Source organism: Physeter macrocephalus, chromosome 19, assembly GCF_002837175.3.
Source record: "Physeter macrocephalus isolate SW-GA chromosome 19, ASM283717v5, whole genome shotgun sequence".
NCBI classification, from domain to species: domain Eukaryota; kingdom Metazoa; phylum Chordata; class Mammalia; order Artiodactyla; family Physeteridae; genus Physeter; species Physeter macrocephalus.
This window is the reverse complement of record NC_041232.1, coordinates 46,456,699-46,482,043: the sequence shown is the minus strand read 5'-3', so window position 1 is coordinate 46,482,043 and position 25,345 is coordinate 46,456,699. Positions and strand designations below refer to the sequence as shown.

General features: G+C 41.5%; 1 protein-coding gene across 1 annotated transcript in view; it reads right to left on the bottom strand.

The window, feature by feature from the left end:
* Positions 1 to 4,001: 4,001 nt before the first annotated feature.
* The window catches only part of ASXL3 (ASXL transcriptional regulator 3), a 167,517-nt gene continuing 146,173 nt past the window's right edge, over positions 4,002 to 25,345 (bottom strand). The window contains exons 15-18 of the mRNA XM_055080336.1: positions 19,401 to 19,497; positions 17,230 to 17,335; positions 10,615 to 12,571; positions 4,002 to 7,712 (exon numbers count right to left, since the gene is read on the bottom strand). Coding sequence (XP_054936311.1) covers positions 4,002 to 7,712; positions 10,615 to 12,571; positions 17,230 to 17,335; positions 19,401 to 19,497 — 5,871 coding nt within the window. The remainder of the gene's footprint in view (positions 7,713 to 10,614; positions 12,572 to 17,229; positions 17,336 to 19,400; positions 19,498 to 25,345) is intronic.

The window sequence follows — 25,345 nt, the reverse complement described above, 5'->3', positions numbered from 1 at the left end:
GTTAAACATATGTAAACATTCAGAATACTGACCAAAGGAAAAAAATACTCACAAACACACATTAAAAAACAACAACAACAAACAAAAAACTGTACTGAAAAGAGGAATCAGATTAGGTTTCCGTGAAGCCAGGGGGAAAAATACAGCAGTACAAGAAAAATTATGGCAAGCAAGTAAAGCACTTTTGTTTTTGAAACATTCATGAACAGTACAAATACAACAAAGTTTTTCTACAGTCTAAATTATTCTGCAACTATCAAATAGGGTACAAAGCGAAATAGTATGTGCTATAAAAAAGCAGCTCCTTTAAATTATAGTAAAAACGCTTTTTGTTTGTGTTACAGTGACAAAGCATGAGGACTGAAGACAAGATTTTTATATTCAGTGACATTTTGGCTACATAGGCCCCTGACAGTCTGATGAGTTCCTTTCCTAGGACTCTTCACATTGTTCTCTAGAAACATGGACAGTGACTCTGGGCTTTGCGTGTTCAGCGGGCTCACTCTCTCCAGGCGGCTAGCGCGGTGCTGACTTCCACACCGCTGAGAGGATGCAACCCTTAACGGCGCTTCAGCTTCTGTCACCTGGGACTGGACCAGACCCAGGAGGAACTGGGAAACCAAGGCCACAGTAACTCCCCCTTTTGAAATTGTGCAAGTGTTTGTAAAGGACATGGGGCTGTAGCATCATGTATTCTTACTCTTGGCTGCTTTATGAAGCACTGTACACACCAGCTTGTTTTGTATCTCTTTATTTTGGATGAATAAGAATATCCAGGCTCTAGAAGTCAGCTAAACCTTCCATAGCTCATCCCAGAAACACATACCACCACAAAGTCTTTATAGCAACCAGGCTCAACCTCAAAGGTTTGTTTTCAAGTTTTTTCTTCAAACTAGACCTTAGCAGGGAAATAGTCTATATAACTTCGGTGCTCAGGTCACCGACATTTCTACTATTCTCACTTTGGGGAAGGAAAAATATTTTCATTCTGAAAATGAATTTGCATCAGAACGTTTGTATTAACATGCCCATTAACTACCTAAATGTCTTTATACAACCTCAGGCATACGCATACTGTATAGGAGGGGGATCAGGGAATAGCAGTTTTCTTCCTTCCCCTGTTCCAAAAGTGCTACTTAGGGAAATACATCCTTTGTGAAAATAATAATTAAAAATTACATGTTATATGTGCAAGCTCTATTCCTGATAGGGATATCACAGTGTCCAATCATCAGGATAATGCACACACTAAAATTTGCACATTACACCACAATAACCATGTAGTAAATAACATACTCCATTTGCACACAGGCAGATATCTGTGGATATCAGGAAACTAAGAACCTGCTCGCCTAATCCAAATATACTGGGTTTTGTATATATATTAAATGGCCACTTGTAACATATCTGACCCACTTCTTCTGAATTTTTCTTTCCATTCTTTGAGCCCAAAGATATTAATTTTTCCGTAATATAAACCATATGCAAACACTAGGAATTTAAACTGGGGCAAAAAAGAGCAAGGGCAGAGAAATATTACGCTCTTTGGACCAGGGTGGTACAATCCACGTGTGATCAGCAATTGATTTCCCAAACTTATTATGAGAAAAATCAGACCATAGAGAAGGATACTTTTCTTGTATTCCCAGTAAGTAATTTGCATGCAGTATCCCACAACGATGGAACTGATAATGAGCTCGGTATCACATCAACCTCAATTGTGCCTCATATGCAGAGTGCAAAGGTCGTGAAGACCCCAGTTTCAACTCGGTGTCAGTTACTGATGTGGTAGTGTTGAATCTGCTGGTGTAGACAGTATCTGACACTGGTAGAGCGGCAACTGAATTTGGAAGAAGGAGTTGGCATGCAAGTGTCTATATTATGGGGGTGCCCCTCTGTGAAACTAGAGCATATGCCCTTCTGAACCAGGATGACATCAGAGCCAAGCAGACCACAGAGACACCACTGACGCGGACACCACCCAAACCACCTGGTGCACAGTGAACTAGGGATCTGCTGGAACTAGCGCTGCCCTCCTTGGGAAGGGCTGGTTAAGTGCATTGCTTATATTCTCAGTCGTTAATTCTGTTAATTTTAACGTGAAAAACAGAAGTGACAGCAACTGAAGCACCGAATCTCAGCCGCGGAGGTAGGCCTTCTTTGCTTTGCTTTCTTTCTAAGATAAAGTATCTTTCGCTATCAGCAATTTGTTAGTAAAAATGACATCTCTGTCACCTAATGATATTTGGCAACATCACAATAATACATATGGAGGAAAAAAATATACCATGGTTGATTACTATAAAAAAAAAATCACAAGTTGTTCTTTTCCCCAGGAATGAAATTTCTGCTCATTCCAGTTAATTTTTAAGACATATTTTAAGGGAATGTCAAAAGTTAACATTGATTAGGATGATCCCTTGTGAAAATATCTGTCAAATTCTTACCCTGGATACAGAAGATTTTCCCCTCATATTTTTAAAAATTCTACAGCCACAATCAACCAGTGGGTTAACGGTACTCCACACTTTGTGCTCTGTAATCTGAAGTTAAATGGACATGGTCTTTGTTCTTTCATCTTCCCACAATGTGCATGTGCTTTTGAACTTGCTTTAGGGAACAGAGCCTGCTGAACTGCAGCTGTTCTCTGGCATGAGGGTGGCCACAGTACATGGAATGGAGCTCAAATACTCACCCAGACTACTGGATAAACACTGACAATAGCTGTAAGATGCAGTATCCCTTTTTCAAAAGCAGTTCCGCTCCCCCAAATATGAAGAATGCACTGAATTCACCTGAGGGGGGGCGGGGGCGGGAAACAAAACATGCAACACCCGGAACAATTTTTTAAAATAAGGGCTAGTTTAGAGTCACATGTAATTACATAGATCGTGACTCACGAGGAAAGAACTGTTCAGAAAAATGTTGACGCTTCAGCCTTCCATAGTCCCTCTCATCATCAATGACACTTTAAAAAAAGAGGTGGCCAACCTCTGCAGACTCGGAAGCCAGAATGCACTGGTGTCATCAATAAAGGGTTACGATTATTTCCCCCCAATTTTAACATCTAGTAATTGTATTAGAGTGAATAGAATGTACCAATATTTACATCGCCAACCCATTTAGGTGTGTTTGCATACACAGCATTTTACTTGTTTGCTTTTAATTTTAGGGCATTTTTTTTCATACTTGCTCTTAGAAGCCACACTTGAAGCTCTGAAATCCTCTGGGCCTACGGCTCTCTGTTGTCCAACTGATCTTACAGTCTCGGGTGTCAAAGGGCTTGAACCAGATTGCTGGGCATGAGGCCCACACTGCAATTTCAGGTGGAAAAGACATTTCACTACAATATGTGTACCATGTCCAAGGCAGAACCAGAGAATCTGCCAGTCTCTGACAAGAGTCAAAAGGGAGGAAAGAGAATAAGGACAGTGGAGTTCATTAATGGCATACCTCCTTTAATATCTTTTGTGATATGAGTAAATACAAGGAATCATACACTTAAATCAGATTCCCTTTTCCAAATATGATGTATTCACTACGGTAAAGGTAGGTCCAAAGGAGTCAACTGTTGGAACCCTCGCTGTAATGGTTAATCTACAGAAGAATGCATCACCACCTTAAATTGCTGTTACCGATCTCTCTCCACATCTCCATTTCTGGTTACCATTAAGTAGTTTAAAATGTCCTTTTCCTATCTACAGCTGGATTAAAAAAAGAAAGAAACAAATTGGGAGTGACCTGTATACACACGAATAGAAATTTTCCAAAGCTGCAAATGGCAACTAAATATGTAAAAGACATGCTGTTGAGCCCCTCGGCTGGAATGCGATCTCTCCTTTCCCAGAAATGCAAGAAAATAATCATCTAGAGAAAAGATCATCTGTTCCAAAGGAAAATAAATTAGCACGCTATAAACCACCGAGCTGTTCAATTTGTTGTTGCTGACGCCGTTTGGCTTTTCCGTGGTGAAAAGGGATACTGCATCTTTCACTCAGCTCTTATCGCACAACCAGGCAAGCTACACAGAGTTTAGAAGGCCCTATGCAGTCGTCGTGGCAGAAGGCCCCGCAGCCTTTGCACACAATCATGGCTTTCAGCCGGCAAGAGCATTTCAGTTCCAACTCATCTGCGTTGCTGCTGTCGGCAAAGTTCTGAACGGGCGTCTGAGCGTTCTGACCAGGCAGACCCGTGGTGGGATTGGAGCCACTTCCCAAAATCCCAATGGACTTTTCAATTGCAGATGCTGCCCTTTTGAAGCTCGTGCTACCGAAGTGTATTGTTGGATAATTTCCACAGAGCTGCTGTTGTTGCTGCACCTGCATTTTCTGAGCAGCTAATTGGGTAAAAGGCTTCTGTGGCTCAGAAAGCAAATAGGAAGAGAAATCTGCATTTTTCAGCGCAAACGCCTTCAACTGTTCTTTCATTTCATTCTGGTCATAGGAAACTTGTTTCATGCCCAGTTCACAGCTGCTGCTTAAACCTTCCTCAAAAGAAAGAGGTTCCGATTTTATATTGCTACATATGCCCGTGGACTGTGGCCAACTAAGTCTCTTAGTGGTTTCCATGGTAACTGGCGGTTGTTTTTGATCGGCGGGGACGTCTGGATTAGGAAGAGGTGGAGGTAGTGGCGGTGGCGGCGGCGGCGGCGGCGGCGGGGGTGGTGGGGGCAAAGCCAAGGGGGAAGGGGGCGGGGGATGCACTAGTGCTTTGTGCGGCACCCCGTGCGGGGTCCCTCCCATGTCATCACCTTCTTTAATGGGCATGTTGGGGGGCACCATATTGGCTAACCTTAGCTGGTGAGGTGCTGAGGAAAGGCCAACCTCTCCCAGTCCCTTTTGCTCAAGATGCCTATTGAAGGAAAACGTGTTACAGCCCACGGGGGCTTTGGCAGAGGCCGGTAACAGAGCCGCGGTAGGAATGGGGCCCCTGGCAGCCAGAGGCATTTGGTAAAACTGCTGTCTGTGGGAGGTCCCAGCGTCGGGGTGGAAGCCGTCGTTCTTGTCGACGTGAAACAGGTTCTGCTGGAAGCTACACGAGGGGAGCAGCCGCTTCTGCTGTTTGACCTCAGGGCTGTGAGCCATCTTGCTCTGCACAGGGTGCTTGTTCAGCCACTCCTGCTTCAGCGGCTGGCTGAGTCCCAGCTGATTCATGCCGGAGCTGATGACACATGGCACCCCTTTCACATCTGGGTCCGCCAACAGCTTCCCTGGCTCACATTTCACTTGAGTGTGTTCCCCCCCGGTCCTGGCGACTCTCTTCTTGGGGTGGTTCTCCCGCTTCCTCATTTGTAGTGGTGCGAGAGCTCCTGCCAGGTAGCCTTTCCCGTCTGGATTGGGAGAGCTAGGGGGCATTTCAACCACGTTCCTCTCGGGGGCTGTTTTACCCACTGAGGTAGTTTGAAGAGGCAGAGGAAGCCTGTTGATTTCGAGCTTGGCTCCCAGTCTGGGCTGGGGCAACACTTTTTCCAAAGGCAATTTGCCCTGGAGTAACTGTGTGACGAGGGGATTGTTCGCCTCCACCGATGACAGACGGCAGCTGGAGCTCCCTGCACTGGGAACTCTTTTCAGGGTGTCTGTAGCCAGAGAGATGGCCCCTTCCATGGGACCAGAGGCGGGGGCCTGCACGGTCTGCGTCTGTTGCACACTCGGGGCTGCCCCTGCAGCTGGAGGATGCAGCTCAGGGCCAGGGAAGTCGTCGGCGTCCATCCTAAAGCCCTTGTCCACGTCGTGAGGTTCGGACTTCACTGGGAGAGGGACGCTTGTGATGAGATTCCTGGGGTGAAGCTCCGCCACATGCGAGGAACTGGCGTGCTCGGTCTTGATGGCCTTCGGACAGCCCTGCTCCAGATATTCCTTCTGTTTACTGGAACCAGGGTGGCTGAGCAGAGGCTGTCCTGCGCTCCTCACCCCGTCCTCGCCCCAGCAGATCCGGCCGCCCGGGTTATACTGATGGCTACAGGTTGTGTCGGCTTCACTTTTGAACGTGGTTATGCCACGCGCCTGCTCAGCAAAGCTGTGACTCAGAGGAGTCCCCGCGTTTAAGTTATCTGGAACCACGAGGGGTCCTTCACGGAGACCCGGGCAGGTGGCCTGCATCGTTTGACTGTCTTGTTTTGCCGCGGAAGCAGCAATGAAACTGGGACCGTGATCTCCGCCTTCACTTGCAACCGGCTCGGGCCTGCTGATGACAGACACCTGCGGACAGGCCACGGGCTGGACGGCTGCTTCCGTCCTCCCGGACCTGCTCTGGAGGTCCACGCCGGCTTCCGTGCTCTCGAGAGAGACAGTCAGAGACGACGTGGAGGTCAGCGTGGTGCTGTGGTCGACGATGACTTTACACGGAATCGAGCGGTTTATGGCTGCTGGTGCGAAGCCCCCCTGGGGTGGCTGAGGTCTCCCGGAAGTGTCTGCCCTGTTCCGAGTCCCTGAAGTTTTGTCCAAGCTTTCAGCACTTAACGTGGGAGGACTGTCGTAAGGGTTTACCGTCAGCATGCTTGCAGTAAACGCTGCGACAGGTGGGCGTGCCACCAGGGCGTCAGTGACTGCGACGGGGTCCCTGCAGCCGAGGGCGGCTCTCACAGTGGTGCCCATGGACATGGTGGCCTGTTCTTCGCTCCCAGGCATGGCTATCTTCTCAGAAGGAAATCTGTTGTTCATTCCCGTTGGGGGAATCAAGACAGAGCTAGTGGAGAGATGGTTTGGCAAGTTGCTTCCAACGGAGGGAGTTGGCACAGAGGTGTACTGACTGGAGACTAGGCTGCCAGCGCTGCTGCTGGGTGCCAGTAACTGCTTGTCATCCCGGGGGCTCGCTGCGCTGGAGCCCTCTGTGGTGGCCGGAAGAGGGGTGCTCTCGATACATTTTGGTATAATGGCTATGCATGGAGTGTCCGTTCCCTGGATGGTTTTTAACATGCTTATGTTACAAGCAGAAATTGTAGTGTTTGCACTGTCAACAGACATTAGGACAGAGGATTTATCAACAGAACTCACAAAGGGATGTTCTTTAATTGCTCCCGACATAGCAGTGCTGCAGACAGACACAGGGACGGGATTTTTATTAAAAAGCATGGGCACACTGCTATTTTCAGAAGAGGTAGATGAAACAATTTTCTCAGACAAGTGTGACACAGGTGTGTTTTCGTCAGAACTATGCACAGATAAGTCCGTGGCAATTTCTGGAAGTTTGGTCGGGTTGAGAGACTGCTGTAGTACAGTGGTGGGCTCCCGGAGGTGCGCAGCCTTGTTGCTGGGAGATCGGCAGTTTGGATTGACAATGATGACACCAGGCGAGCCTTCGATTTTTGTTTCAGGGACAGAAGAGACTTCTAAGCTTGGAGGCCCTTCCTTTGAGCCGAGCGGAGGCAACCGAGGCTCTTTAGTGTTCTGGAAGAGGTGGGCTCGGGCTTGATGCTTTGCGAAGAGCTTCACCTTCGTCTGCTCTTTGATATGCGCCAGAGTTCTGGCCTTTCCGCCCTCTCCCGGGCTCCCCATAGCTCCCGAAACGATGCTCGCGGCCGCCGCCACGGCTGCCGCTGCCGCCGCCTCTCGCTGGGCCCTTGCTTGCTGGGCTCGGGCCTTGATGTCCGCCAGGGTCCTGGCTCCCGTGTTCCTCCCGCCACTGACCGATGTGCCAGATGACGCGCGAGCCTCTGATTTGGAGACTGGTTGGCTCTTGATAATAAAGGGTGGCCCGATTTTGGAAAGCTGGATCTACAGGAAGGGGGAAAATGGAAAGATAAAGTGCGTGTACACAATCACAGACAAGGCGCATGTGTACGTGATCACAGAGGGACGTGAGGACACAGGCACGCGAGGGCGGCGAGTAGCCGCATCCTCTCCTAAGGGGGTAAGAACGGCACCTAATACCCTGAATGGGCCTTTGGGGTATAAAGCAGCAATAAACGCAGCACGAATGTGAAAATTAAAAATTTTAACCTCTGTTTTTAATCCATAAAGTATTAACCGGTGACTTCATTTGGCATGGAAATGAAATGTCTTTTAAAGCCTCATATAAATGGAAACAAAACCCAGGCTTCTTAAAATGAAGTGCGCTAAAAAGAGTTAGAAATAGTAAGCTTTCAACTTATCTTCCTGGCTGGCATGAAGACACTCAGGCCAGCCGGGAAGCATAGAGATATTCAAAACTCTATTTGAACTTATCTGCCTTAATTTATCTGTCTTAATTTGACACAAAGGAAAAAGGAAAAAGCCCTAACCAAGGGTCAGAAGACTAGAATTCTCAGCCTGGCTTGACACAAAGGAATGCTGTGAACCTAGGCAAATCACTGTGTACTTCAGTTTCTCCAATAACCTCCCCGAGTCAGAGACTCTGTAGGTTTTATGTGGTCCCATACCACCTAGCATGCCACCATATATATAAATAATAAGCACACAATATGACTTTTTAAACTGTAAACAGTAAGACTAGTTATTTCTGGTCTATTTCTTTCACAGAGGTGTTATAAAGATGGAATGAGACTCTACTTGTGAAAGTGCTTTGCTTTCCAAAGGGATTTTATTATTATTATTACGTTTCCTTGAAAGCAAGGGCAACTCTAGTTTTCTGCCTCCAAAAGAGAGTATGGGTTGGGCAGTTTATTTGATATTGGAAATCTACAATCTGCTGAATTTAGTAAATGTGCTAACCCACACTGGTCACCCACTCATCTAATTAAGAGACTCGGTCATCACCAAATTCATGAGGCACAAGACCTAACAACAAACATCCCAAAGCAATGCCTATGATGCTTTAGTCACTAAGAATATTCCCAGAGTCACAGATTTCTAGAGCTGGCAGGGATCTAGTTAAAGCCCTTCGTTTACAGTTGAAAAAACTGAGCCCCTGGAGATGGGCTGGCCTGGGTTCATATAACTAGGGAGTGACAGAGCCTTTGGGCTCCCCATTCTGTGCTGTTGACACGTACTATATTTCCTTATATTTTTTCCTTTAGAAAAAATTTTCCTACAAAACTTACACCTCTCTTCTTAACATATGTGCATTTACATATATTGACATTCTAAATACCTAACACATACTACAAGATCGTATCAATTTGGAATTATGCTTTAGTACTTTGGTAGATGGATTATCTTCCTGAGCTATCTCGTTTCTCATTTTCAAATTTCTGATGGCTCTCTTCTAATCCAAAGGTTCCAAAGATAGATGAATTTAGAAAAAGAATTCAGTTTTACCTTTTAAATATTTCCCTTAAAGAATTAAAAACATTAAGCCTAACGAACATTAAATATATTTATTGTATCTCTCTATCCATCTATCTTTACATAAAGTGTATATCACTTTGAAAATAAGCTTTTGACAAAAAAATTAGACTGAAATGTTTAAAAATATTTCCTATGGAAAGCATGCTTATATTTTTCTTTTCATTGCTTCAGAAATTAAAATGCATAGTAGGGTTTTTTTTTTTTGTTTGTTTTGTTTTTTTTTTTTTTTTTTTTGCGGTACGCGGGCCTCCCACCGCCGCGGCCCCTCCCGCCGCGGAGCACAGGCTCCGGACGCGCAGGCCCAGCAGCCACGGCCCACGGGCCCAGCCGCCCCGCGGCACGCGGGACCCTCCCGGACCGGGGCACGAACCCGCGCCCCCCGCATCGGCAGGCGGACTCCCAACCACTGCGCCACCAGGGAAGCCCCATAGTAGGGTTTTAATGGGAGCTTAATATTCATTTTTTGTATCTCTAGAATCTTATTTAATAGGGACTGCTTTATTAAATAGAATAATTACAATCACACCCCTAAAAGTCAACCTTAGGGAGATCATGAGTCACATATTAAAAGTAGATGTCAGAGCAGAGCAAAATAAAGAGAAAGATTAAGAAAAACAAATCTTGAGTACGTTTGTAATTCTTTGAGTTAACCTTAATTTCTAGTTTAGTTAGGCAGAGTCAATTTATATACAAGAGTTGTTTTCTGAGAGCTAAAATCTACCTGGGATCAAAACAAAATATATAAATAGGAATGTTTGTCTACAGGCTTTATTATTGTGTGAAGTTAAATACTTCTTTATTATTTTGGAAATAAAATAGTAGGATTTGTATACCTATGTATCTATAGCATTTTCCTCAGGGTGATTTCATTGATTTATTCAAGAAATATTTAATGAGGCTCTTTCAGAAGCTAGCTCCTCTCTGCTAGGCAGAGGGGGTGTTCAACATTTGCTGGAAAATGAATGAAGAGATAACACGTACCTTCATTTCTTGAGTGCAAGCCTCTGACTTTTGACTACTGCTTTCTCTAGTCCTACTGAACTTTTATAGGATGCTGAATTATCTTTCAAATTTTTCCAAGTTTATATAGGTCTCTGTCCTACACTGTGGAGTCCCCCAGAGACCCTGTATCTCAGTGGCCTGTGGGCTCCTCCAGGCCCTGTTCTCCCTCCCCCCTTCTTTTGCCTTAAATGCCAAGGTCTAAATATGTACATCTATCTAAACTTATTGTATGAGCTCAACGCAGTCTGAAAAAGGATCATTTAATATTAGACTGGTGCTGGGAGTATTAGATTATAAACTGCTACATTTATTTTTGAAAAATTAAGTATCTAAATAGAAAAAGCCTATCTATGGAATTTCCTTTTTTTTAAAAAAAAAAATACCATACCTTGAGAGGTGGAACCCTTGGTTCCTCTCTTGGAGGCTGTTCTTTCTCAGATGGACTGCTGGATGAGATGTTCCGGCTTGACTGGTCATCTTCTATCCTAGCCCTCTTCTCCTTACAGATCCCAAAGCTGTGATGCTCTGCGGTTTTCCTCTTCGATATCTCAGATTCTCTGCTTTCATTTCTTACCCCATCTGGGGACTTGGAGGGCTCTGACAACTTGGAAGTATGAGAGGTCTCCAACCGATTCTGTGAGCTCCCTGGCTTATGCATTTTATTTCTAGAGCCTTCTGAAAATGAAGCCTTATCCACCGATGAGATGTATTGCTTGTCCTGTAATTTAGCTGATGGGAGCTCATTTCCCTTACTCTCTGTCTCTTCAGAAAAGACAGGTAATTCCAATGGGGAAGACATCGCTTTCTTTTCTGTTCTTTGCAGGACATTATGATTCTTAACTTTTATCATTTCTGTAGAAGGAAGTTCTGGAATCGAAGCGGGATAGGGCTTCTCAGTTTCAACATGTGATTTACAAGGCTGCTGATTCAGGGGCTTATTGTGCAATTCTTCTGATGAATATGCTTCAGGAGCAATGGAAGAAGAACCCATTTTGATAGGTTCAGGAGTATTTGATGGAGTCTTCTGCTGAGAGGTAAGGCTCTCTCCCAGGGGCTTGGCAGGGGCAGAACCTTCATCCTTCTGGGGGGAGAGTGGTTCTTCAGATATGGAAGTTGACTTTCTTTGTTGATGCATCACTCTTTCATTCATGGAAGAACTGGAAATTGGAGATGTTTCTGAAGGAAGTGGCAAACTGGATATAAAAGTGGTCTCAGATGTGAGAAGCATGGAAGACACTGAAGAAGTTTCTGATGTCAAAGGTAAATCAGACATGGGAGAGGTTTCTGATGTCAAAGGTAAATTTGATACTGGGGATGCTTCAGATGTTAACGGTAAATTGGACATCAAAGACGCTTCTGATATTTCAGGTGAAGTGGATATTGGAGAGATTTCTGACATCAAAGATGCATGAAGATTTTCATCAGTGGCATTTCGCTGATTATATTTGTCCACATTTTCAGTGCTGGACACCTCAGAGCAAAACGTTGTCTCAAGGGAGGCTGGGGTACATGATTCTTCTGAAGTGGATTGGGTTTCCCCTCCAGGGGATGTCAGGCTGGTACAGGCTCCCTCTGGGCTCTCAGAAGAGAAGGACGTTTCAGAGATGCAAGCATTTTCAGAAAGCTGTTCATCAGGATCACTCTGCAGCTCCATATCTACAGCAATTCCTTCACTTGGAAATTGGCCTTCTAAAGACGATGACCCTGTTTTAATTTTTGGAGTGTTGGTCTCTAGTGCAGTTTCTGGCTCCTTATGTTCTGTGTCATTGACATGAGTCACAGATGAAGTGGAAGGAACGAGAGAGTCACAGACTTCTAGCGGATCAATGACAACTGACATCTCTTCCTGGGGAGATTCTGATTTCTCTTCCACTTTAACTTCAACATGAGGCAAAGTTTCTAAAACATCATTCATTATAACACAGGATTCCAAGTTATCTTCAGGGGGTGCTATTTGGGGCTCCTCGTGAGAGTTGGCTGGACTTTCTGACTCCTCAGAAAATTCAGGTATTGTCTTGTGATTCTCATCCTGGCACTCACAGATGCTAGTCTCTACCTCTTCCTCAATTTCCTCCTGAATCACAGATTCTTCGGGGATCAAGATGTCCTCTGATTCTGACTCTGTCATTACATCTTTACCTACGTCTACCATGGGACAAAGTGTAGCACAGAAATCAGGCTCTGGAGAGGTTGGACTTTTCATGCTTTTTGGCTGTTGTTCTTTCAAGGGAGTCTGTGCAGATAGACCAGGAAGGCCAGAGGTCCCACATGAAGAACTACTTTCAGCTCCATCATTGTTTGGTCCAGATGTGAGCTTTACAGAGTCCTCTCTTGACATGCCCAACCTGAACAGAAATTAGAAATATTAAATTATTGTTCAACCACAAAACATGAAAGGTACAACTTGGATCTCTCACCAAATATAGTATTCATAGAAGTAAATGCATAAAATTAATTTTATAATCACTAAGTAACATGTTTAGCTTATGTAAACTAGTTTATGATGGATTAGTTTTTCTACTGCTTTTATAATCATAACGAAAATAAACTCTACTTCTGTTTAAAACGTATTGATTTTTATTCTGTAAGCAAGGGAGATTGCATACTAAAAAGATTTTTAAAAATATGGGCTGAAAAGTAAAAGAATGTATAAGACCTAAATTTTTTAAAGTCAGAAAGTAGAAATATGTCCTTATAATAGAAAATTACATAGTCCTTAAAGGATGCAACATAACCAAATAATTAAGATCAATGGAAGATGGGTATGTTGTAAAATCTTGAAATGGAAATGACTTCCAAAGATTCAGCTCTCTTAACCCAATGTAAAAGGTGTCCATAACCATATTTTAGTACAATTTCTAAGTGTCTAACCTAAGACAAGATGGAAATTTCACTAAAGAATAATAAACATATTTGGGGTCATCAAAGTTGATTCTACTAGATTACATTCATGTGAGGCAAGACTTTTTAAAATTCTTTCACGTAGATCTCTTACTGTAAAGATATTCCATAAAAAGTTAGTGTAGAATATCAAGAAATAGCCCAGCCTAATGTTCAGGTCATAAGGTAAAGTTTATCAGAATTGCAATCAACAATATTGTAAATCACTATTTCCTGTCATACTAAGTTACAATGGCAGCATCAGATGGTAGGGAAATATGCTGTTCTAAATGAAGTTAAATTAGAGTACAGGCAATTACAAAGATGAGCAAAAGAGAGAGCATTCCCAGAGGAAGAAACATATTTGAGTGAGGAAATACAGCTATAACAGGAAAATACCTCAGTAAAATCTTCTTCAACCTTTTAGTTAAATTAAATCCTCAAAATGAAAGGGAAATAAAATTGAATACACTTTTTGGGTATTTGATCATTGTGTTCTTCTCTAAAATTCAGAAAGCTGAGAAAGGAAGATAGAGGACACTTCCTTCATAATTAGTCTCTTTTCTTTCAACTTTCCCTAAGATGGGTTCAAATTAAACCACAATTTATATTATAGTGAGAGGAACAGAATAATATAACTACACTACAGATGAGTTTAGAGCAGAATAATCAGCTAGGAATAAGGCCTCCTGGGGTCAGATCAAACAGAGATACCACTGATACTAGGTTAGATGGAGAACACACAGAATCTACCCACTGGCAGCCAAATTTCATCTAGTTGATTAATAAGAATATTATTAAGTATATCTAATATTATTAAATATCATATATGTATATAATATATATATCTCATATGGGAAACAGCACTGTATAAAACATACATGTAAACATTTTATTATTTTCAAGGGAAAATAGATTTAAGGTGGCATAAGGCATAGAAGGAAGACGTTCACAGCACACCACATAACCACACAAAGGAAAACTCTGACCGCCTGAAATCTAGACCGCAAATCAACAGACCAACTCCTATAATTTTGAGTTAGCATATACATGGGATCCCTACAAGTAATTAAAATGAATATAGGACAGTACTGTATTATAGGCAGGATAAGCCAATAAGAACCAAAATAAAGATCTCAAAGAGCAGAAAACTAAATCAGACAGATCTTAACTAAAGCTGAATTTCAGTGGTAACATTCTTGGGAAAACTTAGAACAATGAGAAGGCACATGGTGTCAGTCAACTGAAAATTATCTGATGCTAGGAAAATATCCCTCACATACTGAGGGAATGTAGGTAATCTAGAAGTAACAAAATTAGAAGGAAATTAGTCAAGGAAATGTCCAAAATACATCAGTCGTCCAATATGTAATCAAATATAGGAAAAGACAAGCAAGAAGTCCAGGGATGTAAGGGGACAGAAACTCTATGGATAAACTACAGCAAGAAAAAGGGTCAATCAAGTAAAAGAACTGTTTGTATTCAGAACTCAGTGATGCTGATGGGGAGTCATGTTTACTCACAGTATGGTAGCTGTCACCTTTCCAGGACAGGAGTCTTTAACCTGTTATCCATGAGAGTCTACGGACCCCCCAAATTTTATGTAGAAAATTGTAGGTGTGTGAATTTTTCTGAGATGGATTTGCACGTGAGCCAATGACTTAACCACACTATGTAAAACTGGGGAAATTACTTAGTTTCACTGCCTCTCAGTTTCCTAAACCCTTTTTAAAATAAGAATAATAATGGTACCCACCTTATAGGACTGTTGGGAGGGTTAAGTGAAACAATATTTGCAAAGCTCTTAGAAACCTATCAGAGCCAGAGTATGTTCAATGATTATTTGCTGACTGAGGAAAAACTCTCTGTATGGTCTCTACAATGCAGGCTCTCCGGCATCTAGGATAGTGTGTGGCACGGAGGTGATGCCGCATGAATACTGAATTAATAAAAGCACAGGCCCAACACTCAACAAAAATGAAGGACCAGTTTTTTGGAGGTAACTAACTTGGTTATGCTTCTGCCATTACTGACAAGAGTGCTCCCAACATTCCCTTTGTCAGAAAAGGTGAGGAAGGCAGGGTTCTTAATCCTGCTGGACATCAGCACGATGGGGAGGCATCTAAAAATACATATTCCTGGGCTCAACTCCTGGAGATCACCCATCAGTACATCTGGGGTGGGTGTCGGAAATCTGTACCTATTTTTAAAAGCTCCAATGAAGATTGTGATGCCGCCAGGCTTGCGTAATACTGCTGGTAACTAGCCTGTAACTAGCCTGCCACAATTTAAATTTTTGAGAAAGGACATTAATTATCTCCTTTTAGCTTTGCTTAAATATGTATATGCATCCAAAGTCCTAGGGCAGCAGCTGAAAAGGAGCCTTCCTACTCGAACTCAGGAGGAGAGCTACTTAGGACAACTCGCCGGAGGCGAGGCTGCTCCGAGTAAGCAGGCTGCTCATCACGTGATGTCTTTTTACGACGAGCGCTCATGTGAGACACCCCCTGACGGTTTTCCTCATTTACAGGGGGAGTTTTGTGAAAGTAGATCAAATGGTACAGGTTGTGCTGCCTGCAACCACCTCAGTGTCTTTTACACAAAACAATGACTTTCAAGCATTAATCGTGTATGTGGGAATTAAAGCACAAATTCTTCTACCCATGATGAGCTAAAGTTGCTGTCAATTGTCAGCTCTTAAATCCCTCTTTCTTTCTTAGGGATCTGATTGTCTGTGAGATTCAAATTCTGCCCAAGGAGAATATGTTCCTGTTAACCATGAGGCAAAGGAGAAACTACTTTCAAATTAGCTCAGTCACTACGATACTTAGGTGTGACTGGTATTATTTTTAAAACACACACATACACAAATAAAAATAATAAATTAAAAAGCGGTTATAGCCTCCTACACTATTGGTGGGCATGTAAATTGGTGCAGTCACTATGGAGAACAGTACAGAGGTTCCTCAAAAAGCTAAAAATAGAGTTGCCATATGATCCAGCAATCCCACTCATGGGCATATATCCAGACGAAACTATAATTCAAAAAGATATATGCACCCGTATGTTCATAGCAGCACTATTCATAATAGCCAAGACACGGAAACAACCTAAATGTCCATCAAAAGATGAATGGATAAAGAAGATGTGGTGTGTAGATATACACAATGGACTATTACCTAGCCATAAAAAAATAATGAAATAATGTCATTTACAGCAACACGGATGTACCTAGAGATTATCATACTAAGTGAAGTTAAGTCACACAGAGAAAGACAAATACTGTATGATATCACTTATATGTGGAATCTAAAATATGACACGAATGAACTTATCTATGAAACAGATTCATAGACACAGAGAACAGACTTTTGGTTGCCAAGTGGGGCTGGGGGCAGGATGGACTGGGAGTTTGGGATTAGTAGATGCAAACTATTATATATATATGTAGAATGGATAAACAAGGTCCTACTGTATAGCACAGGGAACTATATTCAATATCCTATGATAAACCATAATGGAAAAGAATATAAAAAATAATGTATATACAGGTATAACTGAATCACTTTGCTGTACAGCAGAAATTAACATATTGCAAATTAACTACTTGAATAAAATAGGTTTTTTAAAAAGTGGTTTTACATAAAGAGGAAAATGGATAGAGTAAAGGGTAATACCTCAGGCTCTCCCCCAAATAAGGACTAAACAAATGTATATGGAGAGTCAAAATTTTTGGAAAAAAATGTGAGAATTAAATATGTGTCCAAGACTACTTATCTCTAATGTATTTATTAATGAAAATGCTTAGATTTAAAAAAAAAAGGAGATTTTTACAAAAATCCAGTTAGGAAAGCCAAAATTGACTTCTATAGAATTTCATGTGCTATTTTCAGTCCAAAATGAATTTTCATGGACAAGTTATAAACCCTTGAAAATGCATTTTAAAAAATTTAAGTGCTGATATGCCACTATAATTTTACCTGCAATTTCTTACACTGAGAGACCATTGCCTTTTATCACAGGTTTATAAAGTTTTATAGCATATGACTGTGCTAAGTGAAACAGAGAATTACATTTTCATTTCCTTCTAAGAGAAATGAGAAGAAAATGCTCTAGTACTTACTTTTCTCCATAAAACCTTTCGAAGAATTTTTCTTTCCAGGGCTCTGTTTTCTTTTCCTTTTCAATTTCTTGCCTTATCCGCAATTGCATTTCTGGAGTAAACTCTCCTGGAAAGAAAATGCTTAGATATTGAGTAAAAGTTGTCATATGTTTTGACAGTTAATAAAGAAAACATGTAACTAATTTGAATAAACTTTTATGGATGCCAAAAGGTAAAAAAGCTGAGTACTGATAATATTTCTACAGCTTCTTTTTTTATGAACATCACTCAGTCATTTAGTCTTAGACAGACTCTAAAGCATTTAGCAAATGTACTGAGTGCTAGGGGTTGTGAATGAAAGTGTATATTCACTGTCCTTGATGAAACCAGTCTGGTGAAAGAAAAAGCACACAGTTGAGTACAATAACACAATGTGGAAAGCCCTGTATAGGTCATAAGAATAAATGTAGGGAAAATACTTAATCCTCCCTAAATTGATTAGGGAAGACCATACATAGAACCTGATTCTTGAGTTAGCTTTTGAACGATGACCAAGCTTTCATAAAGTAATTAGTTCACAAGGCACAGAGATATGAATACCTATATTTATGCACTTTTGAGTGGCCAATTATGAGTAGAACACAGGATGAAATGAAATAGGAAAGGTAGGCGGTGGTCAATTACCCAACACATGTTTTAAAGAGCCCTGAATTTTTCCTGTAAGAGACAGAGGGAGGTCCTGGCGGTGTTCAGTGAGGGAGGAATATGGCCAAATAAGCAATTTAGAAACTGGCTGGGAGGCTACTGAGTAGCACAGATGAGAGATGGAGATTACAGTCAGGCCAGCATCTTGAGAATGTTGAAGAAGATTCAAAGATACAAGTAACAGTTCATAAGCAGATGGACCTGGGGAGAAGGAAGAGGAACAAAGACATCATCAAGGTTTCAAAGTGAGGAGCTGTGAGCAAAAGGGGTGACCTTAGTAGACAGAAGGCAGAAGAAATAGTAGACATTAAAAGGGAAGAGAGTTTAATACTGGCATTTTGGTTTTAAGGTGCCTGATACTGGAAAGATCCAGCAGGTTTGTGGAATGGAGCAGCAAAGGACCGGGAAAGAGGAGTTCCAGCCAGATTTGGACGTTTTCAGCACGTGGGCTATATAGCTGCAACCAGCTGAATGAGGCTCTTAGAGCATGTGAATAGTTACAAAAGCAAATAGCAGGGAAGAGAATGGCGGAGACATCACCATTTACCATCAGGTGGAAGAACAGGAGCTCCTGAAGGAAGCTGAGAAAAGGCTGTCAGAAAGGTAATCTGGGGACACAATTTAAAATATATTATGAATGTCGAAGGCAGATGGTTTCAAATTAGATGGGGTAAATAACAAGTGAGACATAGGAGAAGGAACATGAAATGCCAAGGACTGAGAAAAGTGAACTTTGCAATAAGAAAGCCAATCGTATTCTCTAGAAGGGACTGTTCCCATTGTGTATGGTGGGGTCCCACCCAACCATAAAAACGTGAGTGGGTAAGGGAGTAAACATGTGGTAACACTGGGTACTTTTTAGTCTTTCATGAAGCTTGGTGACTAAAGGAATGATAAGATGAAGTGGTGGCTTCAGGGGAAGACTGTATTAAAAGAAGATTCTTCCAGGCTCTCGGACATTAGAGAATACACAATGCATCAAACACATAATTAAAATGATTATTCCAAAGAAAATCTTGCTATATCAAAACTTTTTATTACGTTCCAGATAACGTCATGCTTTCTTCAAAAATACTGGACATCAAAAATGCAAAGTAGGGCTTCCCTGGTGGCGCAGTGGTTGCGCGTCCGCCTGCCGATGCAGGGGAACCGGGTTCGCGCCCCGGTCTGGGAGGATCCCACATGCCCGGAGCGGCTGGGCCCGTGAGCCATGGCCGCTGAGCCTGCGCGTCCGGAGCCTGTGCTCCGCGACGGGAGAGGCCACAACAGAGGGAGGCCCGCATACCACAAAAAAAAAAACAAAAAACAAAAAAAAATGCAAAGTATAACAAAAGAATTAATGAAGTCATTTGAAATAGGATGTGTGTGAGTTTTTACTCAAGTATACTTCAGGGGGGGAAATGACTTGGGAAGCAGAGAAAGGTGCAAATCTCAGTACAGTCTGTTGACTTAAATATGTCAGATAATAATGGAAAATAGAAATTTACCTTCTGCCAGTCGCTGTTTCCAGCCTTGTGCTGCATATGCAAAGAATTCATTATTTAGAGCTGAAGTACTGAGGCGTAAAATTCCATCACTTCCCATCTAGGAAATAAGCCGGCAAAAACAAGATTCCATCAAGAATAATTCAAAGCAAAAGTATGCAGGAAAGAAGCAAAAACTGAGGGTGTGAGTGTGTGAGAGAGAGAGCGAGAAAGAAAGAGCAGGGTAAAAGCAGGGAGGAAAGGAATCTAACAAAAATGAATTTCCTAGTAGGAAAACTGCACTGCTTACAGTGACTATTATAATGACTAAATACATCAACTTAAAGGAAATCTGTATTAGGCATTTCCATTATCAGTGGTGAGTATAACAAATGTATGTGATTTAATCAAAAAATTTATATCTTTGTCATTTTTATATGCCTTAAATGATACCAAATTAAAAATCTACATATGTGTACACCTTTAGATTATTTTTCTAATTAAATTCTCTAAAGTTTGTGGAAGCTAAAGAAATCTAGTCTGATCACCTGGATTCTTCCACTGTCTGAGGTTCAGATGGCAAAGTTCTGAAACATTAAAACAAATACACCCACACTGTCATACATATCCTTCCCTCTATTCTTCTCACCTCTTTGGGTGCATACAGAAAACAGGTATACAAAGTTTAAAATCTGTGCAACTATACGCTACTAACCTTTTTCCTCAAATTTATTATTTTTCAAATTCATGTACGTATAGAAGAGATTTGGATAAGCATCATCGAACTGGATGCTTTTAACTTTCCAACTATTTACTACATCTGCCCTGTGAATGTATTCTGCTTGCTGACACAGGGGAATAAAAATAATTAGTGTTGTCCTTGGCTGGCTTCTCATGTAGTTGAGAAGTGAAGACAGAACACATAAAAAGTTAAACAATGCCAAGCATGAAGTGAGTGGGAATTAAGAAGGGGAAAAAAAAAAAAAAAATGCCAGAGGTGAAATGGGTTAGGGTCTTGGGCAAGTAACAGGACTGGGGCAGAATGGTCTTATATAAAGCGTACAATACAGAGTGGGAGCTTTGTTGTAGAGGCGGCACATCACAAACAATCAGTAACTGGACCCTTCATGAGGGCGTGAAGATGTTTTAGCCTGCTATTGAGTCAGTCTGGCAAACTGTAGCTCCAGTTACATTTCAAAGATTTCCTCTTACTCTCATATAGACACCTCCGTGTGTCCTAAGCTCTAATAAGTCACTGCTATCTGAAAACACACTCAGACACGGCTTAGCCCCATGTTTTCGTTCGTTTGCAGTCTTCTCTACACCCCGTTTTCACCCACTGAAATACTGTCCCTCTTTTAAAATTTAACTCAAATCATGCCTTCATGAATGTCAGCTAAACCATCATTCGGGAGCAAAGGAGAATACTGAGTCTAAAAGTAAATATTATACTAGCAACTCAAAGCTGGATAATGGTCAACAAATCCAGAAAAGAGAGACACTGAACAGATGTGAGACATCCTGGATGCTGCCATCATGACAGCCACAGATTTGAGATCCTGAGTTTCCTCATCTAAGAAGATACTGATAACCATACTAAGATATTCAATACACTTGGAAAATTTCAGGCAAGGCTTTGTTCATTCATGGATTCACTGTTTACTCACAATTATTTCATCTTCATTCAATACATACTTATTAAGCCACTCATACGAACCTGTGTACCGGGTGCTTTTTGGGTGCAGGCAATATGGTGGCAGTAAAGAAAAAGGCTCTGCCCTTATATTCTGAACATATTCCCCATACAGCAGATGGTTCTGGTCCCTGTGCATCTCTCCCACCCACCTGAGCTTAGCACGGCTGTGACGTACAGTGACATCGCCATGAACGTGTCCCACCTCAGGGTCTTACCACAGCCCCAAGACGTGAGTGGCTAAATTGTCCTCGCCTTCCCACCTTTTAATTGGACACATCTAGGACACTATCTGCTGGCACACAGTATATGAACTGAGTCAAGGGAGGCCATTTGGTGCTTTGTCCCCAACAGTTAGGACTAGTAGGTGGAAGGCAAGTGCCCTGAAGAGAAAAAGGAATTGGTTTACGATGAAGTACAGTTATGGAAGGCACAACGGAAAAGGTTAGATTTTCTACATTTGAGAACATGCACGGTGCTTTATAATTTGGAGTCCATGCACAATGCCTATTATATGGCAGGTACTCAATAAATGTTTATTGCCCTGTCCTTGCTTCGTGTAAGTGAAAGATTTAAAATTTAGCTCCAATAGCTGACATATAGGATTTTAGTTTGGTGTGTTCTGCCAGGCCAGGGGAATGATTAGTTATTAATTGAAATTTCAGCATAATTTTAAAACACAAAGAAATACCAGATCCAGATTAGCTCTGACAGAGTCTCAAGATTTCAGCACATGAAAATGCAAGGCAGTGTGAAATGAACACATTCAAGAATAGGGAAGCTAGCCCGGGAGGAAAATGTTTTCCTTTTAAAACCGAAAAATAATATTAACTGCCAGGCTTCCAGCCTGTCTGAGACAGCACAATTAAATACTGGGCTAAATTAAATATGTGCCAATAAAACTTTTAAATTACACTATTAATTTTATGGCGTTTAAGAAATACTGTCCAAAAGACATGGCATTTTAATGAGCTGGAACAATAAACGTTTCTGAAAGTTTTATTTATTTATTTATCGCGGAGCTATAAATTGTTTTTCTGATTACCCACAATAGAAACATCCATTCTAAAAACTCCCCTAACTCTCTTATAGTGAAGTATCCAAATAAGCTATTGATAAGCTATGCTTCCTTTTTAATTAGAAGGAGAAAAACTCTGTGCTGCTGTGGAAGAAAATACGTATGGTTAAAGGAAAACTTATTTGTGGAGAGATCCTTTCACAAAGAGTTAAGTCTCTATTGGTGAGTATATCATTTGCCTTTGGGGTTGATTATATTAACATACATTTTATGGGATGGATATCAGTGGAATTCAACGGATTAAAATGTTATTGCTACTTGCAAACCATCCAATGTTTGAAGTTTGAGGAATGTTAATTCTGTATGAGAATATATCTACATTTAATAATAATCCTTTGCACCTCTAAAAGATTCTTTATCCCTTTCTTTTCTAATTTGGGGTTTCTTGCAAGTGATTCGGAATGCGTGGCACGTGGGTTGCTTAGAGGAAGCGTGAGAAATGTGCTGGAGAGTCAGAAAGTGGCTAAATCATAACGGGACACCTAGATATACTCAGCAATTGGGACTTCATCCTACAGGTGATGGGAAGTGATTCAAAGCGAAGCCAAAACAAGACAAAAAGGTTCGTGCTGAGTGTGTGCGGGGAAGTGGACCGCTGATGTAGATGGTGTGTCCAGGACGAGCCTCTCTAATGCTCACTGTCGATCTGGACACTGGAGCTGACACCTGAATGAGTGAAGAAGGAGCCACGCAGCCATGGTTGGGGGAGCGTGCTTGGTGGAGCGATGTAAATGCAGAGGCCCTCAGGTGGGGCTTGCGAGGAGGCCCTAAGAGATGGAGAGACTTTAGAAGCAGGAGAAACAGGGGCTGAGGGGCCAGGATCATACTGGGCCTCGGAGCCCACTGTAAAGACTGGCTTTTCCCCCAAGCGAGCTGGAAAGTCTCTGGGATTTTGGCCTGACAAATGAAAAGATCTGACATTTCAAAAGGATAGCTCTGACTGCTGCATTTAAAAAAGACTTAGAGCTGTCCAACAGCAATATAAACATTGGGCCACATCTGTGATTTTAATTATTCTAATAATCACATTAAAATAGTAAAAAGAAACAAGAAATTAATTCTAATAACACATTTTATTTAATCCAACCTATCCGAAATGTTATTGTTTCAATATATAATCAACACAAAATATTATTGAGATATTTCTCATTCTCTTTGTATACTAATCATTTCATATCCAGTATATATTTTTATAACACATCTCAACTCAGATCACCCATAGTTCTAAAGCTCAATAGTCACTGCTGGCTAGCAGCTACTGTACTGGAGAGCATAGTTTTAGAAGACTCACCAGGGACTTGAGTATATACTTATTGAGATAATCCAAACAGTAGCTTGACTAGGTTGACAGCCTGTAGAGGTGGTGAGAAATGGTTGGGTTCTGATTATATTCTGAAGGTTGAGCCAACAGGACTTGATGATGGATTGGATGTGTGGTATGAGAGAAAGCAAGCAGGCAAGGATGACACCAAAGACTTCTGGCCTTGGCAATTGAAATTACGAAATTGCTATTTATCACAACGGAAAACACTATGGGAGTACAAGGTTTAGTTGTGAACCAATTAAGGTTGAGATGCTGATTATAATTCCAAATTGATGTCTTAGATATATCATTCTGCATGTAGTGTAAAGAATGCCCTGGATAAAGGCAGGACAAGAAACAGGGACTTCTGCCAAGAAGCACCAAAAGAAGGCCATGGAACAAATGATGAAAAGTCTTAAGACTGTTCAGGCAGTGGAAGTAAAGATGCACGTCCTCCAGGAGGAATAAGGGAACCAGTAATGATGGGGCTGAGTGAGCGTGTGTGTGGGTGGTGAATGAGATAAAGGCATGAAAGATGATGGCCAAGAACAAGGCTTGGATAATTTGGTAGATGCTGGAAACAGCCATCAGGACAGGAAAAGGCACAGGAGGGGCAGTGTCTTGGACAAAGAAATGATGGGTCTTTCTTTGGATATGCTAATATAAGGACATCATGAAGGCATCCAAGTAAAGATGATCTAATCAAGAGCCGAAACTCGGGGAAGAAGCTCAATGGTGAGGAAGGAATCAAACACAGAAAATCAGTCATTAGTAGCAAAGAAAGTGTAACTGCAAACATGGATATGGATGAGAACACCCAGGAAGGATTTACCAAAAGAGGAGACGGCTTAAAGCAGGGCCCTGAGGAACACCAACGTAGGAGGAATGGGCAGAAGAAGTAAATCCTGTTAGGAAGACTGAGAAAAAGCAGCCAGAGGTAGGAAGAAAATCAAAGCAGACGGCATCGTAGCTGAAAGGAAAGAAAGAGTTTCTAGAAGACCTGTACTGTGTATGTGCTAATATCTATCAAGTCATGTGCAATTACTTAGGTCAACACTGTGTACAGTACACTATACTAGCTGTTGTGTCCAATAAAACAATCAATAGGGTCTTTAGAGCAAAGACAACCTAGTCAGTGAGAGGCCAACCAGGAGTCTAATGCAAAAGCAAAAGAGTAATGAGCAGAGAGACTATAAGCTGTTATTACTGACCCTCTTATACACTCTGATCAAGCATCCAGTGCCCTTGTATTCTATACCCCAGTAGGAATTAAAGTCAGGATATTCATTCTTTCTAAAGGGTAATTTTTCATTTTTTACCTTACCATTAAGTATGATTCAGGTGGCTCAGGAGACTCCATATAAGTACGGCTCAAGTTTTATCCATAAGAGAAAATGTAATTCTTTAAGCATAAAGTTAGGCATAAAAAATGAAAGAGGGCTTCTGAGAAAGACAATAGCAGTACGGGAGAGAGGATCAACGGTATATTAAAGACAGTTTGGCCAATAATTTTTTATTGCTATTTCTAAAACTGCATTAAGACAATATTTCCCAAACTGTGCTTTGCAAAATTTTAAGGGGTAATTATAATTTTAATGGGTAATCTATCTAGAAGGAAATTGATTCTACCATCCAATAAATATAGCCTATATCTACTAAATATGGTTAAATGGTTTTCTTTACTATAAGTATTCTCAAATATGCTAGAATTTACTTTAAACCCTTAAGAATATATGTATCATGCAGAATTTCCCAAACTTTTAAACCCTGTAATCCTCTTCCAGAACAATTATCAATATCTCATGGAACAAGTACAAGTGTTTTCCAGAATACAATCTGGGAAATGATGCATTAAAAGTTGTGAAAGTATTATTGTCAGAAGCAGTCAAATGACA